The sequence below is a fragment of the Myodes glareolus genome, chromosome 19 (genome assembly GCF_982192425.1).
Source record: "Myodes glareolus chromosome 19, mMyoGla1.1, whole genome shotgun sequence".
Lineage (NCBI taxonomy): Eukaryota > Metazoa > Chordata > Mammalia > Rodentia > Cricetidae > Myodes > Myodes glareolus.
The window spans coordinates 41,167,311-41,184,886 of NC_142044.1; the positions used below are offsets into that span (position 1 = coordinate 41,167,311).

General features: G+C 53.2%; 2 protein-coding genes and 1 long non-coding RNA gene across 3 annotated transcripts in view; 2 read left to right on the top strand and 1 right to left on the bottom strand.

Moving 5' to 3' along the window:
• Positions 1-1,047: 1,047 nt before the first annotated feature.
• Positions 1,048-1,930, bottom strand: LOC146890952 (uncharacterized). Its single transcript, XR_014997883.2, has 2 exons — positions 1,781-1,930; positions 1,048-1,228 (listed from the first exon to the last, which is right to left on the bottom strand). It is a non-coding gene; the product is annotated as an uncharacterized LOC146890952 (long non-coding RNA).
• Positions 1,931-2,000: 70 nt separating this feature from the next.
• Cbx6 (chromobox 6) lies at positions 2,001-7,914 on the top strand. Its single transcript, XM_085678400.2, is given in 6 exon segments — positions 2,001-2,166; positions 2,346-2,389; positions 2,538-2,603; positions 2,723-2,789; positions 6,768-7,733; positions 7,735-7,914. Coding segments are annotated over 6 exon segments (1,245 nt in total). The 5' UTR covers positions 2,001-2,097; the 3' UTR covers positions 7,768-7,914.
• A 1,892-nt stretch (positions 7,915-9,806) lies between these two features.
• Positions 9,807-17,576, top strand: part of Nptxr (neuronal pentraxin receptor) — a 41,563-nt gene continuing 33,793 nt past the window's right edge. The window contains exons 1-3 of the mRNA XM_085679209.2: positions 9,807-9,944; positions 13,067-13,389; positions 14,327-14,385. Coding sequence (XP_085535335.2) covers positions 9,807-9,944; positions 13,067-13,389; positions 14,327-14,385 — 520 coding nt within the window. The remainder of the gene's footprint in view (positions 9,945-13,066; positions 13,390-14,326; positions 14,386-17,576) is intronic.

Sequence of the window (17,576 nt, forward strand, 5' to 3'; positions counted from 1 at the left end):
CGGGGAGAGTGTCTTGGGTCAGCATAACCACGGGGTCCTTTGGAAGAAGCAGAAGGTGTTAAAGAGTTGAGCAACTAAGCCATGTACCAAGGAGAGATAGCTACTTCTAGAAGCCAGCTGAGACCTGGAATTGGTTGTCTCTTTAAGCTCCCTCAGCCTTGACTTCAGCTCAGCGACATTGACTTGGGACTTCGGCCATCTTAAGCTGATGAATTTGGGGCTGCTTGTCAGAGTGGCAACATGAGGCTCGTCCACTCCGCTGGTGGAACTCCTTGCATTGTGTGGTAGGCACCTTTCTCACTGGGCTGGCCTGTTTTCTGCAGCTTCCATGGGGGTCACAAAGGATGCTGAATGATCCAATACGGGGACTGATTGGATCTTCATCCTGTGGCCTCCTCAGCCTTCACGATTGGACCGACACCCACACATTCAGTCTACTGGTTCATCCACACCACCCCAGGACATTAGCTCTCTATTCAGGTGAAGGTCACTTTGGGCTTGCCACGCCAGCACTTTCTCAGTGGCGTAAATATCTTGAAGGGGCAGAAGGATTTCAGTTGATCTAATTTCTATATATATCTATACTGGTGCAGAGGCGAAAAGCTGAGATTTTGATATGGTGGATTTGCACCTTCAAGAAATGGCACTACAGAAGGGACATGTACACATGCTTCCTAATAAGCCAATCATGGAATCAAGAGACAATCCTGACCCTTACCATCCCCCACCCAGGCCAGCCCTAGACAGCAAGAGAATGGAGCAAAATCTGTGTTAATGTTCAATCAGTATCATGAAGGGAGGAAAGTAACTCCAGAACAGTGTATATAATACAACCCTATGCGCGTAAACATTTAAATATACCGAATGTATATTCCTGTACTCTACTCGTGGGTGATGTGTGTGTGTATTCATGCAGGCCTGGGCTTAGGGGAAGAACGGGCCTAGAAGACCCTAAAGGTTTCATGCAGATTACGGACTGTTGACTTTTCGTTTCCCTATTCGTATGTGTTTAACATTTATGTTTTGCAAAGAATAAGACCACGAGCCTAATGGAAAATAAGATTAAATAATTTCAAAACAAATGGAATGGAAGGTTTCGCGAGGCGGATTTCCAGAGGCGGGCTAAGCCCTTAGGGGACAGCTCCAGATCTCGCTTGTGCCTCCCCAAGTTCAGTGGCGGAGTCATTCTCGCATCTGTATGCTGTAGGATAGTGGTGTGGCCTGCGACCTGAGAATCCGAAAACAAATTTGATCAAGAGGGAGCGTTCTGCTGAGTGACCCAAAGAAAACCCGCTTTGGACTCAGTCGGGGATGCCGGGCTGTTCTCTTCCGAGACCTCTCCCTCTATGCTTTACAAACATATTGCCCTCGAGGTCTGCTTGCAGGTGCTGCTCAAAACCTTGGTCTCAGCAGACCTGGGTCACCTCCGCCTCCAAGCCCAACCCCCCTTTCCTGCGGTGGCCTTTTTGTTTTAACTCATCTGAACCGGTTACAAAACCACACTCCCACGAATACATAAATAATGGATGGGGTGATGTATTAAAGAAATCCCCACAAGGCCGAGCAAGGCTGCAGCGAATGCATTTCTGCTGTATCATATTTAACTATTTGCAAACGTCTGCAGGAGGATGCACGGCGCCTGCAAACTCGGAGTCTCATCGCCCTCTCTGTCGAGGGTCTGGCAATTCGGGCATGGGGAGTTAAAAGGAGGGTAGGAGGTGGCAGGGATCCTGGTCCTTCAGGATGAAGCAGGACAAAGTAAAATTGCACTGCACCTCACCCGGTTTGGCACCAGCCACGCATCCATCGGTCTCCTGCCAGGACTGCGGCGGAGAGGATAGGCCCCTTTAAGAGCCAGAGCGCGCCCCCGCCCCGCGAGCGCTCATTTTCCCTAGCAACCGCCCCGGGGGAGGGGGAGGTCCTGGCAACAGAGCTCAGGCCCCGAGCGTCACGTGACGGCCCGCAGCTGGAACGCGAGCACGCGCCCCGCCGAGCGCCCGCCCGCCGGGGGCCTGAGCGCTGGGGCGCGTGCGCGAGCGGTGCAGCACCGGCCGCGGGAGCAGGGAGTATTATGGGCTGTGGGTGCCTCTGAGCAAGATGGAGCTGTCTGCAGTGGGCGAGCGGGTCTTTGCGGCCGAATCCATCATCAAACGCCGGATCCGCAAGGTGAGCCCTCGGCCCGGACTGCCCTACGCTCCCCGCGGCCGTGTCGGAGCCCGCGGGCCCTCGGGGCGCAGCGGTCCCGCTAGCCGGGCTCCCTCGGCCACCCCCGCGCAGCCGCCTCCTCGCGTCCCTGCATCCTCCCCACCCCCACCCCCTATTTTTTTCCCTTTCTGTTTTTCCAGGGACGTATCGAGTACCTGGTGAAATGGAAGGGGTGGGCAATCAAGTGAGTATCGTGGGGTCGGTGGCGTGGGGACCGGGGAGGCGGCAAGAAGGCAGTCGGGCCTTGGGTGGGGGGTGCGTGCTGGCGTCCTCGAGGTGTGCCTCTGCCCCTTGGGTTTTCATTTTGCTTTTCTGCACGCGTGACTCGGCAGGTACAGCACTTGGGAACCAGAGGAGAACATTCTGGATTCGAGGCTCATCGCAGCCTTCGAGCAGAAGTGAGTTGGGGAAGCTGTCCGGCGCGGTGGGGCGCCGTGCAGGGAAGCGGGAAAAGCGGGCTGGGCAGGGGAGTGGGGCCCGGGAAGGGACTCATTTTTTTGGCGTTTCTTGACTGCAGGGAAAGGGAACGTGAGCTGTATGGGCCCAAGAAGAGAGGACCCAAACCCAAAACTTTCCTCCTAAAGGTAACCTGGCCCAGCCCCAGCAGCCCCCTTTTGGGCCCCCAGCCAGGGCGCAGCACAGGGCCTGCAAGGGAGGGACAGCTCCGCCGCTGCCTAAGCGGGCAGGCTTTTCCACAGGGGCCCCAGCTGGGCAGAGGGTGGTTGTGAGTCCCTGACAAAATCCCTGGCAGCAGGCCGCAGCCAGAGGGGCCTGGGAGTGGGATAATCTGGGATAAAACCAGGGACTGGGGGTAGGGGGTGGGCTCCAGGAAGTGGGTGGGTGCGACAGGTCGGGGCATACTCAGAAGAGGAGGCGACCAGGAAAGCTCTTTCTGCTAAGCGAGACCCTTCATCTTCTCCAATCTTGAACACACTGGCCTGTACTGTGTGTTCGAGCCTTGGAGCTAGTCCGTATAGGCTGCCTCCTGGCAAGCCACCCACCTTCCTACCCTGTCGCTGCTCACCTCTGTTGGAGCATGTTCTGTGCCTTCCCCTTACACTTGGGGGCCCAATTTGAATTTGATCTTAAATTACTTCAGCTTGAGTTTGATCATCCACCCTGGACTATATCAGCTTTTCGGTCCTGAACCTGTCGACCCCCAATCCTGATATTTCTGGAGGTTCCAGTGAGGATGGGGTGGGGCGTGGTGAAACAGCCTGTTTGCATTGGCGAGGGAGCAAAGAACTTCAGAGGAAGCCATCTTGGAGAGTTAGGGGTGTTTTGTTTTGTTTTATTTTTTATGAGGGAAGAAGAGAGCCTGGGAAGAGGAAAGCAAGACTACTGTTTTGTACACTTAAGGCAAGGCTGCAGGTGGCCTCATAAGGCTACCGTAGTTTCCCTAATGGAGTAAGGATGCCCCAGGTTTTCTTCCCAACAAATTTGGCACCAGAAGAATAGGAAGGGCTCTTTGGAGAAGAGACTGCAAGCTGCAGAATCTCGTAATTTCCAGTTTGCTCAAAGCACTAAATGCTCAGTGGGGGCGGGGTGGATCAGCCCCGCTGACTCGGCCTGCACACCCATCCAACGGTCTGAGCCTTAGGGTTAACCTTAGACCAAAAGTGGAAAAAATGGTTTCCATAATTCTATAGTTTTGTATCTCACTCCCCGCCACCAATCGCGAAGCATCGTCTTCAGGCAGTAACGCAGCAACCTTAACCCTGATGCTTGCGGGTAGGGAGGGGTGGGCGGAGCAGCTGGAAGACTGGTGGACTGTGTTGACAGCCTCTCAGCGCAGCTGGCGCGCCCTCTAGTGGCCATGGAGGTAATGAGCTTCAGTATCGATTCTCAAAATACCTTTTTCTTAAAAGTTGTAGTTTCTAGGTTTCCTAGGGGCCCAACAGCGCTGAGTCCGCTGCTCGAGTATCTCTTTTAATATCCTCAACATCCCTGTGGAGTTGGGAGTGCTATCCTCATTTCACAGATGGAAATAGTTTAAGAGTGAAGTAGAACACACGGGAACCATGACTGAGAGTCACTAGGGCAGGGGGTGGAGCTGCCTATGGTAGCATCTTCATCCAGAATTTAGGAAACAGCAGGACATTGAGAGATGTTTGTGAAAGGATGTGGGGGTAGCTTGGGCTGGACCTGCTGTTTTGTGACCGGGGCACTCAGCATTTTCAGCCAGGAGCTGTACTGAGCAGCATGGGAGCCATTTTGAGGTCGCTGGCACATCCCCATTTCACACCCGGGAGAAGAAAACAGGCCAAGAATTTGTCCACTGCCACAGAGAGCTAGCGGGTACTGTCTAATTGCTGTCTATAGTACATCCCAAACCCTGGAGCCAATTGTCCCAGTACGGTGACTGTGTTATCTGTGCTGAGTTTTGAAATTCACTAGACAGACCCAGGTCCTACTGTCAAAAAAATCTCAACCTGAGGAAAATACATATATTTTTTTAAATATGTAAGGGTTGGCCTGTATGTTTGTGTACCGTGTTTATGCCTGGTGCCCATGGAGGCCAGAAGAGGATCCTCAGACTCAACTGGAGCTACAGGCAGTTATGAGCTGCCATGTGGGTTCTGGGAACTGAACCTAGGTCCTCTGAAAGAACCGCCATTGCCCTTAACCTCTGAGCCATCTCTCCAGCCCAAGAATTGTGCCTTATGCAATATTGTTTCGGCCTTGCTAAGTAAGAGGTGTTTATAGACAGTTTGAAAGCATACATAAGGAAGAGCTGGTTTCTTGGAAGCCTGGGCATCCACAGGATTATTTCAGTAGTTGTCCTACCCTAGCTTGTCCGGAGTACTGACTGCCTCCAAACGTGTGGTCAGCAGTGCTCTAAGGCTGACCACAGGAAGAGCATATGGCAGGACCCATTAGGATAGCATGAGAAAGGAGATGAGGTTTGCAGGCGGTTGTCTTAGATCACCGTTTGCACACATTCTGCTACTCCATGGAGCATATCATCATTAGACCTCTGTAGCCCCCAGCCAGTCAGTGTGAGGGCTGCAGAGATGGCTCAGACCCCCACACACCTGGAACTCCGGCTCCAGGAGAGAGCCAATGACCCTTTCTGGCTAGTGTGGGCGTCTGTGTACATACGCATTAAAAAACAAAAACAAAAAAACCCAGAGGTCGGGAAGTTGAGGCTGCAGAGTGAGTGAATGCCACACCCTATTTGTGAAGAGATTCTTATAATTCTTATACTCCCTTGGAGGTGTGGCTGGGAAAGGGTGTGAGGGGCCCCTGTGGAACTCAATTGACTGGAGAGAGGAAGGAGCCTTGGGAGCTAGCTGTACCCACCTGTGTGCTGCCACCTAGTGTCAGCCAGTGAGTGTTGACAGGGAGGCCCCAACCTTGGTGCAGAGCTGATTATCCTGAAGGTGTATTCTCCCTTAAGGGCGTGAGCTGTCGGCCATAATCCAGGAGAGCCCTGACGGGTGACAGTCAAAGCTTGTTGGGGTATACAGGTTGTCTCTTTGTACTAATTAAGCACCCAGTGTGTGAGACCTGGAGGTGGAGAGCGCCCCCAAACACAGATTCCTCCGGGGGACCCTGACAGATTAACCATGGGAATGAATCCCTCCCCTCTCTCTGCTCCTAAAGTCACCCCGCTAGATTGAGGCAGTCACAGCGCAAGCAGGTGCTGTGTTCACCTCAGCTCTTGCCCTTCCCTACCCTATCCCCAGGCCGTGTTCCACCCTGGCCTCGGGAACTGCTGGGGTTTCCTCCATATCTGGCTGGGGTCTGGTCTCTGCTGTCCACCCTGCCCTGCACAAAGTCACCGCCTCCTGCTTGAAGGGCCTTTCTGGGTTGGGGTTCCCACGAGGTAGCTGCTGAGCTGCTGTTGAATCCTGCGGCTTTTCAGAGCTCGCTCTGATCTTGCCCCCACCAAAGGCTTAGGCTGGATTCTGGTACTGGCTTCTGGGTATAGGTTTTGGGATCCACTGGTATGGGTAGGGTGAGGGCAGAGAGGTGGGCCTGTGGGCTGGGACTAGGGCCTCTCTGGAGGTGATGGTCATCTATCAAGTCAGGGATGGGGCTGGGAGGATCTACTCCTGTCACCAAGAATTAGCCTTTGGAAGAGCCCTAGGCTTGGTTGGGATCCTTCACCGAGGGTTCCCTCGCAGGCTCCCCCCCCACACACCACCACATGCACACTTAGTGGTAGTAAAGAAGACCAAGCTCTAGACGTTGTGACATTTTTTTATGAGTATCATGTAACCTCTGCTAGCCTCAAACTTGCTGTATAGCTGTAGATAATATTGAACTTTGGTCTACCTGCCAAAGTTCCCCTTATGGAGTGCTGCAATTACAGGGTGCCCTGCCATGACAGGTGACAGGTTTATGTTATGCTGGGGAACCTAGAGCCCCATGCATGTTAGGCAAGCGCTCTACCATCTGAGCTGCGCCCCCCCCCTTCCTGTCTTAAGGATCATAAGTCACTGATTGTTCTGAGTAGTCTCCTGAATATATGCTGATGGAACTCAGGGCTATCTGGCTTAGGGGAGTCCAGGATTGCTGTAAGTCTTGAAGTCCCACCCACACCCCTCTGCCCACAGGCCCGGGCCCAGGCCGAGGCCCTCCGCATCAGTGATGTGCATTTTTCCGTCAAACCGAGCGCCAGCGCCTCTTCACCCAAGCTGCACTCCAGTGCTGCGGTGCATCGGCTTAAGAAAGACATCCGCCGCTGCCACCGCATGTCCCGCCGCCCCTTGCCACGACCAGACCCACAAGGGGGCAGTCCTGGCCTGCGCCCACCCATCTCTCCTTTTTCTGAGACCGTGCGCATCATCAACCGCAAGGTGAAGCCCCGGGAGCCCAAGCGGAACCGCATCATCCTGAATCTGAAGGTGATTGACAAGGGTCCGGGAGGAGGCAGCACTACACAGGGTGCAGGGGCGCTTGCCCGCCCCAAAGTACCATCGCGCAACCGGGTCATTGGGAAGAGCAAGAAGTTCAGCGAAAGCATGCTGCGCACCCAGATCCGCCACATGAAGTTTGGCACCTTTGCGCTGTACAAGCCCCCGCCCGCCCCTCTGGCGCCCTCTACTGCGGGCAAAGCCGAAGTGGCCTCCTCTGGTCCTGGGCTGCTCCTGGCCACCCCAGCAACTGCCCCCTATGACGCACACAGCTCCAGCTCTTCCGGCTGCCCCTCACCCACACTGCAGTCCTCTGACCCAGACGATGCACCACCCAAGCTACACCCCGAGACCATGAGCCGATCAGCTCCCAACTGGCGAGAGCCAGAGGTGCTCGATCTGTCCATCCCTCCTGAGGCGGCTGTCACGGGCCAGAGGGCCCCTCCTGATGTCACTGCTGCTGCGGGCCAGGCCCTCCACACAGCCCTGGAGCCCACAGGTGCCTGCTCCTCCGAGCCTGAGGCTGGAGACTGGCGCCCCGAGATGTCGCCATGCTCCAATGTAGTCGTCACAGATGTCACCAGCAACCTCCTGACCGTGACCATCAAGGAATTCTGCAGCCCTGAGGATTTTGAGAAGGTGGCTGCTGGGGTGCCAGGTGCTGCAGGGGGGTGGTGGTGGCACTGGGCCAAGCAAATGAGGGGCTTCCCCGAGGAGGGAGGCTTTGGGGGGGTCTCCTTCCTGGAGTCATACTTGTGCTCCCACCCTGTCCCTGCCCTTAGACCCGTCTGCCTGTGCTTTGCTTGCCTCAAATGGCTTGGTGTTGACCCAGGGATGGGTCTGGGTAGTCCTGCACATGGGTAGGGCACTGGTAGGGCACAGAAAGGAAGAAATGCTCCCTGGTGTCCCCAGCTCTGTCCCTGATTGTGCAGGTGGGGCCCAGTAGGTGGCTTCTGGGGAAGCCCAAGAACTTGGGGTTCACCTGCCCTACCCACACCCCACCCTGTCTCTCCTAGCTTGCTTCTTGCTCTGTGTGCAGTGTCTGGTCTCGGTGCTATCTCAGCGGCTTCAGGGCCCCTAGGAGATTCCACCTAGGGTGGGTACGGTCTCTTAGTGCCACCTGGGATTGAGGTGAGGCCAAAACGGGTCCTCTCTCAACACCATCGAGGGTGGCGGAAGCTGGGCCAGAGGTCTCCTTCCCTGCTTGCCTACATCAGGACCAGGCCCACACAGATCTTGTGCCCCAAACACCCTGTGTCTATCCAAAACCCCCTTTGAAGGTGGAGGGGCTGGCAGATGTGGCACCCTGCCGCAGCCTCTGGGCATCTTAAAGCCCCCTCCGTTTTCTACCAAAGGTGCTGTAAGAACCTGCTGTGGAGACTTCTGGCTGTGCATGCGTGTTTGCCCCTTGGCTTGTTCTCGCGTGGATCCTTGTGTGTGTTGGGTGCAGGGCTTCAGGCTTTCCCGCAACGCCCTTTATGGTTCCTCAGAACAGGGTCTCTGAAAGCGTGGCCTCCCTTGCCTTAGCCAGGCCTGGCACAGTTCAGTCTGTGTGGTTTGTCGTGGAAGCCACAGGCCTCTCCTCCAATTCCAGGTTCCTGGGGGACATGGAACCCTCAGGCCTTTCTTGGGATGGTCAGCTTGGGAGGCGGACCTTCACACTGCAGACATAGTGTGGGGACTGTGATGGGGAGAGCCCAGCTCCAGCCTCTCCTGCAGATGATGGAGGAAGGAGACGCCTAGAGACCTCCCAGGGGTCTTCGGTTTCTCCCACCCCTCTGGTTTGCTTTTAGCTGCTGAGCTTCCTGGCAGTCTAGCCTGTGGGAAGACTTTGGGTGCCTTGGGCAGCTTCGGTTGCCCTCTGCTGCTAGGGAACCGAGGCGTCCATGCCAATGGCAGAGACCAAAGCCCCAGTTTCAGGGCAGGCACCAGGAGAGCGGGCAGGTCAGAGGGGATGGGGCGGGTGCCTGTCCCCACGCAGCACTAGGGACACCACCGCCTGGGATGCACTTGAGTGTGGAGTGGTCTGTTCCTGTGTGTAGCCTGAGCTGGCTCCTGGTGTACACGATCCTCGGTCCCTGCTCAGAGCAGGGTAAGAGGCAGAACTAGCTGACCTGAGGGCAAGTATTCTGGTCTTAGGGAAGACGTTCCTCCTTCCCACCCCTGCCAGGGTCTGCAGCACAGCCCCAACCCTCCTTGCCCCAGGGTATGAAACAGGGGTCCTCACAGGGTTTGAGGGGGCCACAGTCCAGCTCCCAGCTTGTCCTGTGTTAACCCCGATACCGTCCAAGTGCCAATTGGCTTTTCCCCCAAATAAGGGCTGGTATTTCACCTCTGTCCCCAGAGGCGATTTCCCCCTCCCCCTTCCCCAGGTGAGCCACCACCTGGGTGCCAGTTACAGGTGTTTGCAGAGACCATAGAAATGTGTTTTCCTGAGAGTCTGTGTCATTTGTGACCTTTTTTTGTAAAGAAGTTGTGTTTTCAGAGGTGATTTTATGACAGGAAAGTGAAAGAGTTAGTTTTGCAAAAAATGAAAAAAAAGGAAAAAAATTTTTAAAAAGTTAAAAAAAAAACAAAGAAAAGAAAAAATAGAAAAAAAATTATTGTGAGATTCCTAAGAGTGTGGGGTGAAGGGAGACCTTAGTAACGCAGCGATTGCACAGGTGAGGTGGCAGTGTTGGGGTAAGGTGGAGGCCCGAGCTAGCTGGTGGGTCCCCCAGGGTTGAAGGCACCGTGGAGATGGCCATGGCTGCCTCCTGGCAGCAGGCAGCGCACGTCTTCTTTGGTGACCTAGGAGCAGACTTCCACTCCAGTTCTTGTTTGAAAGGGAGGGTGACAGCCAGTCCCCAGGGAACCAGCAGGAAGCTCAGGGGACAGGTAGGTGGCGGTTGTGGGACTTCTTGGGGACTAGATTCGCTGTGCTGAATTTTCACCAGTTTGCTGGGTCACGTGGTTCCCAGTAGCTCCACAATCTCCCTAAAGACCCATAACCTTCGAGTTGCCCTGGTTGGGAAAGGGATACAGGCTTGGGAAGCCGCCGATGGGGTTACCCCCTCTGTGCATGCTCTGAGCTCATGCACAAGACCTCAAGGTGCGTGGATGCAGGGAGGCATGGGACTGCTGGAGAACAGGACCCTTCCCTCTGCCGGAGAGCCTGGAGTGAGGCCTAGACCTCTCCACACACCCCTGCACAGCCTGCCCCATCAGCCTACTGCAGGCCCCTCCTCCACCCTTGCTGCTTTTTGTTTGCCTAATTACCAAGCAGAAGTTGCAGTGCGGTTTGCTTTATTTTTGTACGTGAAATGACCCCCTCCCCGATGGTCACGCCCTGTAAATGCTCCCTTCCCACCCACTTGTCAGGAAATGAGAGTAGGCGAGTCCCCAGGGTCTTGGGTTTTGAGATGGAAGGTTGGGCCCCATCCCTGTTTAGTTGGTCAGTCCCTCTGTGAAAGGGCTGGGCAGAGCAGCAGGGCCTTCGCACAAGCACTCTGGGGCCTCCAGCTGCCCACAGTCCTTAAAGGAGCAAAGTGAGCCTCCTTCCTCTGGTCAAGCCACGCTTGCTCCAGTGGGAGGGTGGAATGGGAGGCATTGTCTCTTTCAGAGGAGGCTAAGCTACTTCACTGGAGTAACGGAGGGCTTAGAGCCCAGGCCACCCTGGCCTTTGAAGGGAAAGGTGGGGACTGCCTCGGCTAGAGAGTTGGACCTGGCAGAAACTGGGTCAGTCAAGGATGTGGGCTTGGGCCAGCCCTCTGGCCTCTGGGACCTGAGAGGCCACACACCTTTCCCTTACTTTTCTGGTTAGTTTGGTTGGCTTTTTTTCCCCTTTGTTTTGTTTTGCACTTCAATGAAAGGTGGAACCCAATCTGGTCAGCTCTTCCTTGGGTTCCAATGCACTAGGGCTAAGGCTGCCTCTCTGGGGCTTCTGTGGTTCAAGGAATCACTTTTTAAAGGAAAAGAAAAAAATTAAGTGTTTTAGTTTTGTTCTGTCTGCTTCTCTTCTTAGTTTAGAAAGCCCAGAGTGGGGTTTCCACACCCCATTCTGACAGCCACCACCGAGAAGAGGCACCTGGTTAGGTGGGGGCTAAGGACTCCACTTCCCAGCCTATAGGTCCCTCCACCCTTAAAGGACTCCACTCCCACTGTATGTAGAGCATCAGCCAGGTGATGGAGCCAGACAGAGGGTCTGGAGAGGCCAGGTGGAAGGAGTCAAATGCTGGGCATTTGTGCCAAGGGGTGAAGCAGGCATCTTTTCGTTGGTTTTAACTTAAAAACACAAAGGCCTAAAGAAATATGTATCTTATAATTTTGTTTTAATTTTTAAGAAGCTCATTTGATGAACTGCACGAATGGATTCTATACATATATATATATATATATAAAATATACGTACATAGCTCTATATTTGGGGACGGGCACTGTCTCTTTTCTCTCGCGTTTTAAGGATGACGTGTCTTTGCCTTTGTCTGTGGTTCAACCATCCAGCTCCCAGCTGGCTAAACTTTGCCTCCAGTGGTTCATGGCAGGATTATGGTAAAGCTGGCCGATGGACGAAGGGGTGGGGCCCCAGTCTGCCCTGCCCCTGGGGAGGACTTCCGGTGGGGAAGGTAGCTTCTTTTGGATGTGGGTTCGGCAGATTCTGGGCCAGGGGAGGGCGGGCTCGTGCTGATCACTCTGTCTCGTTCGTCTCGTTCTGCTGCTCTTCAATATTGTATCGACGCCAGGAAAAGGGGGTGAGGCCTCTTTCACCCCCAAATAAATTGTCACATTCCGAAGCTGACCCCAGCCCCCTGGAAGGAGTGTGTCTGTCTCATTTCTTCTGGTTCCCGTGGCGGTTTTTCTTTTTTTTTGATGTGGTCTCTAACCCACATTGGCCTTGTACTCGTGGCAACCCTCCTGCCTCAGTCTCTTAAACTGGGATTATAGGCATAGCAGATAAAGGCACTTGCCGTGAAATTTAGCAACCTGAGTTCAATCCCCTTAGAACTTACATAAAAGGGGAAGACGAGTAACCAATTTCACAAAATTGTTATCTGATCTCTGCACTCAGGACATGACATGCTTTTCCCTTACATGTACTTTGTGCACACACATGTACATATACACATAAATTAAGGGGCTGGAGATGACTTAGAGGGTAAATTCCAACCTCAGGGGTATGAGATGCCTCTGGCTCCAAGGGTACCTGCACTCATTCACATGCACATACATGTACCTTTTTTAAAAAATGTTTATTTATTTATTATGTATACAATATTCTTTCTGTGTGTGTATGCCCTTAGGCCAGAAGAGGGCACCAGACCCTATTATAGATGGTTGTGAGCCACCATGTGGTTGACTGGGAATTGAACTCAGGACCTTTGGAACAGCAGGCAATGCTCTTAAACTCTGAGCCATCTCTCCAGCCCCATACATGTACCTTTTTTTAAAAAAGTTAATCTTTAAAAAAACTTAATGAGGGTAGAGAATCATCCATGAGGATAGTGTCAGGGCTGGGTCAATCCTCAGCCCTCCTAACTCCCCAGCCAGCATGAACTGTAGGTCCGCAGGGCACTTGGCTGAGAACACAAGTCTGCTGTTTTTGGAACTAGGGTTTTGACTAGTAGGCACGTGTTGGGAGGGAGGGCTGGGGGCCAGCACCCACAGAAAGGAAGGGGCCCATGGGCCTGGCATGTCCCTCTAGAGCCTGAGGGAATACATGGCTGCCTTTGCTGCTGGTCCCCACATTTTGGCACCATATAATCCGAGAGTGGGGTCTTCCGCACTTCTCAGTTCCGTGAGTAGGCAGCAACCTCGGACAGACTTCAGCACTGTCCTTGGTAAACATGACTCTCCGGTGGGCTCCATCGGGCAGCACATTCCATGAACATCTGTTGGTCAGGTGTGGGCACAGTGTCACTCCCCTCTCCTCCCACCCCAACCCAGTGTCCCGTCTCCATGTCCAGTCTCTCCCATGCCTCCCCACCGAGCAGGCCCTATGCTGCCTGCCCCGGTCCCTCTAGGAGCACCTTAGCCACGGGCTGCAGGTATCTATTCTTGCCTGCATCCCCACAGGGGTCTGGAAACCTCTCTTCAAACTGCCACAGAGCTCAGTACCCTCTCCCTACCTCTTGTCACCCCAATACACGTCCTTCGAGACTGCTCCCATTGACCAAGTGCCTAGCTATTCCACTTCACCTCCAGGCTCTGTCTTCGCTGCTCCTGGCATTGACCTAGGGTCGCTCCTGTCCCCTCCGGGGATGCTTGTCTTCTCCCATCTGCTGGCAGCTCTGAGAGCTCACCTGGTGCCCTGCAGACCCACCTCATCAAACTCTGGAACAGGATGGTATGTTCTGGAACAGCTGAGAGACAGACCTGGGCTGACTGTGTCTCCATTTTGGCACTGCCAGTAACCTTGACTTGGGGCCAGCAAGACCAACAGGACTGGCCCAAGACTGGCCATGGAGGTGAGGGCTGTGGAAACCAGGGTGATCAGGAGAAAAAGACCACAGGAGTGTTGGCAGGAAGTGAGGGAGAGGAGTCCGGCCATGCAGGTGGGGCTGGGCCTTCATGGCACTTGCTGTGTGTCACTGACACCTGGCCATCATCTTGAGAACTGGCCTCACTGTTTCACTTCTGGGAAGCTCTCAGCAGTGGAGTTTTGTTTTTTGAAACAGTGTCATGCAGCCCAGGTTAGTCTCAGACTCACTGGGTAGCTGAGGCTAGCCTTGAACCTTGATCCTCCTGCTTCTGCCTCCCAGGTGCTGAAATTGCAGACGTGCACCAAGTGCCTAGCAGTGGAACTCTCTATAGGGCAGGCTGGCCTTGAACTCAGAGACCCACCTGCCTCTGTGTCCTGAGTGCTGGGATTAAGGCGTGCGCCACACTGCGCCTTTAATCTCAGTACTTCGCCTCTTTTGTAACTCTTATGAATTGCCTTAGCCTGAATCCCTTACGAGCGCCCAGACCTGGGAGTTGTATGCAGGGGCACATGAAGGGGCCAGTCAGTCCCTTTGCATAAAAATTCCCACCTCCCTAGACCCACCCTTTTGCACCGAGTTCCAAGCTGTCCTGGATAGAGGCCATAAAGCTGCCTTTTGGGGGCAGGGCAATAGTTAATAGCTCTTGTCTCTTATTACCTGCTCAGCCACCATGGTTGTTTATTGTTGGGGGATTAATGAGTGACTCCCTCATCTCTTGGGGAGGAAGTCTGGTAGATCCTGGCACCGTGAGCTGAGAGCAAGCCTGCTCTAGGGTCTGATTTCCTGCCTTCTGTGCGGCAGGTGGGCAGTGTCCAGCCGCTCCCCATTCTTGTTCCTAAGTGCAGGGCCGCATCCCCAGGGTAAGTGAGGTCAGCGAGGAGGTGAAACTCAGCTTTGGTCTGTTGAGGAGTGGGAGTGGCCTGGGCTGAGAGCTACCGACCGTTTGTTTGTTTACAAGTCTAATTTGTTGATTTTGAGAAGCAACATGGATGGTCTTTCAGTCTTTGTTGACATGTGTGAAGCAGGTGGTTAGAGAAACTACATAGAAATGTCATGTCCCACGGGGCCATGGTGGTGCACGCCTTTAATCCCAGCACTCAGGAGGCAGAGGGTGGATCTCTGAATTAAAGTTCAGCCTGGTCTACAGAGTGAGTTCTAGGACAGCCAGGGCTACACAGAGAAACCCTGTCCCTCCCCCCCTTCTCCCAGTGCAGGTGAGGACCCTATGAGGCAATTCTTCATCCAGATGCTGACTTCTGAGACGACACACTTCCAAAGGTCCTTAGCCTGCAGAGGCAGGGCCCACAGGCACCTGCTCTTCAATCGTGTGTCAGGAGGACGTGACAGGAGAAAGACTGAGTCCTGGCCTCCAGAGCTCCCAGAAGAGTCCTGGTGTGTGTGACCAGTCCCTGTAGGATGAGATGTGAATGATCCCTGTGGAGGGGATGAGGCCTGGCATGTGTGTATGTGTGTGTGACCACAGTCACTGTAAGTTGGAAGGTAATGAGACCTGGACACCTACGGCAACAGGACAAGAGATAGCTGGAGCCCAGGATGTTTGGAATGTGTGAGATTTGGTGGTATCTTTAGAACTCTCTAGAAGGAACCTATAGAAAACACCACTAGGCACACGAGGTGTCGGTGACAAGGTAGGTGTTGGTGCTACTCACAGGCAGAGAACGCGAGCCCAGAGAAACCACTAGGTGCATGAGGTGTAGGCGAAGAAGTGGGTGTTGGCAACGCTCACAGGCGAAGAACCCAGTGAGGAGGGGCCTGGGGAGATGACTCGGTGGGTCAAGCACTTGTTACACAAGCAGAAGGACCCGAGTTCAAATTCCAGCATCCAGGCAGAAAGCCACGTGTGGTGCTATGCACCTGGGCTCTCAGGACAAGGGAGATGGAGCGAGGAGATCCACAGGGCTTGCCGGGCGGTCTGTCTAGTCCAATCTGTGAGCTTGAGATTCGGTGAGACCCTGTCTCAAGCACTAAGGTGGACCGTGATAGACGAACACATTTAGCCTCTACGAGGGAGTATTTGGAGGAGGTGGCTAGTATATCAGTTTGGAACACCTTGAGAGGGAAATAGACAGAGGGTGCAGGGGGATATTTATGAATGGATTTGAAGCTGAGCCAGTTTCCGATGACCCAAGCGCTGCTGAGAGAACCTTGAAGCCCGTTCCCGATGCTCCTCTGCTCTGAGATGACATCAGCCATCTTGTGAAGACCACCGAGAATTTAGGCATTTAATTCTAGAGGCGACAGGGAAACTACTTCAAGGGTGGTGTCAGCCCCTTATCCTCCTTGCCCCCTTTCCCAAGCTCATGCCTTCCATCATGGTGAACAGCCGGGTGAAGTGAGGTGCATCAGACAAGGTGTATTGAGGGGGCTCCCGAAATTTGTCCAGAGTGTGGAGCCCTGGTCTGGGGCATAGACCCCTCTGTAATCATACAGAATATCAGCGACACTAGGTAAGAAGTCACAGGCACCTTTTTAAATACTCAGGTTTCTAAGAAGATTTTTAAGAAAATCCCTGGAGATCAAAAACAAAGAGAAAATGAAGCATGCAAGCAGCAGGCAGACGCGGTCCTGTGGGCATGCTGTGGGGTGGCAGTGGCGGGGACAGAACTGAGGACCTTAGCAGCTAAAGAACCTGAACTGTGCCTCTGTGTAGGGGCCCTGGGATGGGGCCAGTAGAGATTCGGAACCAGGACGCCTGAGCAGAACTGGGCCCAAGCCAGGGAGCAGCAACCCTGTGCAGAGGCAGTGCCGGGGGACTCGGCTCATTCTTGGCTCTGCCAGAAACACCCAAAAAGAACCATCTCCAGAGAAACGGTAACTCCAAACCTTTCCTGGCGTGCAGTTAAAGTGCGAATTCGTATTTCTCACACAGTCCCAGAACTCTCAAGTTGAGAAATTAATTTAAAAACAAACAAACCCAGGATGGGTGACACCATAGAACAAGTGGGAATAGCCGACGAAAGTCTCTCTGGAACGCTGTGCCCACTGCACAGGCCACATGGGGTCTCTCCGAGGAAAGCCCCCGAAGCTATGAGGTCACAAGCCTAAATGACAATATATGGCAAAGGCACAAAGACAGACACAAAGAACAGTGGATAAAGGGTTTGGGACCTAGTACTTCTGTGTGCAGTGCAGGGCAGGGGTCTCCTGAGAGTCTGGGAAGTGCTACATCGCTGGCCCAGTTTTGACACAGGGTCTCACTAAGATGCCCAGACCAGCCTTGAACTCACTCTGTAATGCTGATGGGCTTTGACGATGATCCTCCCACCTCCCTACCTGAATCTGAGGCTATGGCGTCTATACTGCCATGCCTGGCTCCCAACATATTTTTTTTAAAATATATTTATTTATTATGTATACAATAGTCTGTCTGTGTGTCTGCCTGCAGGCCAGAAGAGGGCACCAGACTCCATTAGAGATGGTTGTGAGCCACCATGTGGTTGCTGGGAATTGAACTCAGGACCTTTGGAAGAGCAGGCAATGCTCTTAACCGCTGAGCCATCTCTCCAGCCCTCCCAACATATTTTTAAGTATTCATTAAGGATTTCAAAAATTAATATGTCTGTACAAACAGAACATAAAGCAAATGCTGGGGATAATCCTTCTGTATACTGTGAATATGTATTGTTCTCCTTGGTTAATAAAGAATCTGCTTTGGCCCGTAGCAAGACAAAATAACCCAGACAGTAAAGTCAAACTGAAAATACAGAGAGGAGAAGGATGGAGTGAGAGAAAGATTCAAGCCAGCCACCAGAGGAACAAGATGTGCTAGAGAACAGGTAAAACCACGAAGCCATGTGGCAAAATACAGATTAATAGAAATGGGTTAATTTAAGTTGTAAGAGCTAGTTAATAATAAGCCTGTGCTATAGACCAAACATTCTGTAGTTGATACAAGCTTTTGTATGTTTATTTGGGACTGGGCAGTTGGAAAAACTCCACCTTCGTTTAAAAGCAAATCTCCATAAAATTTTAAGAATTGGCATCACAGATAATATTATTGGATTAAAAGTCTAAAGAAGTCAGTACCCAG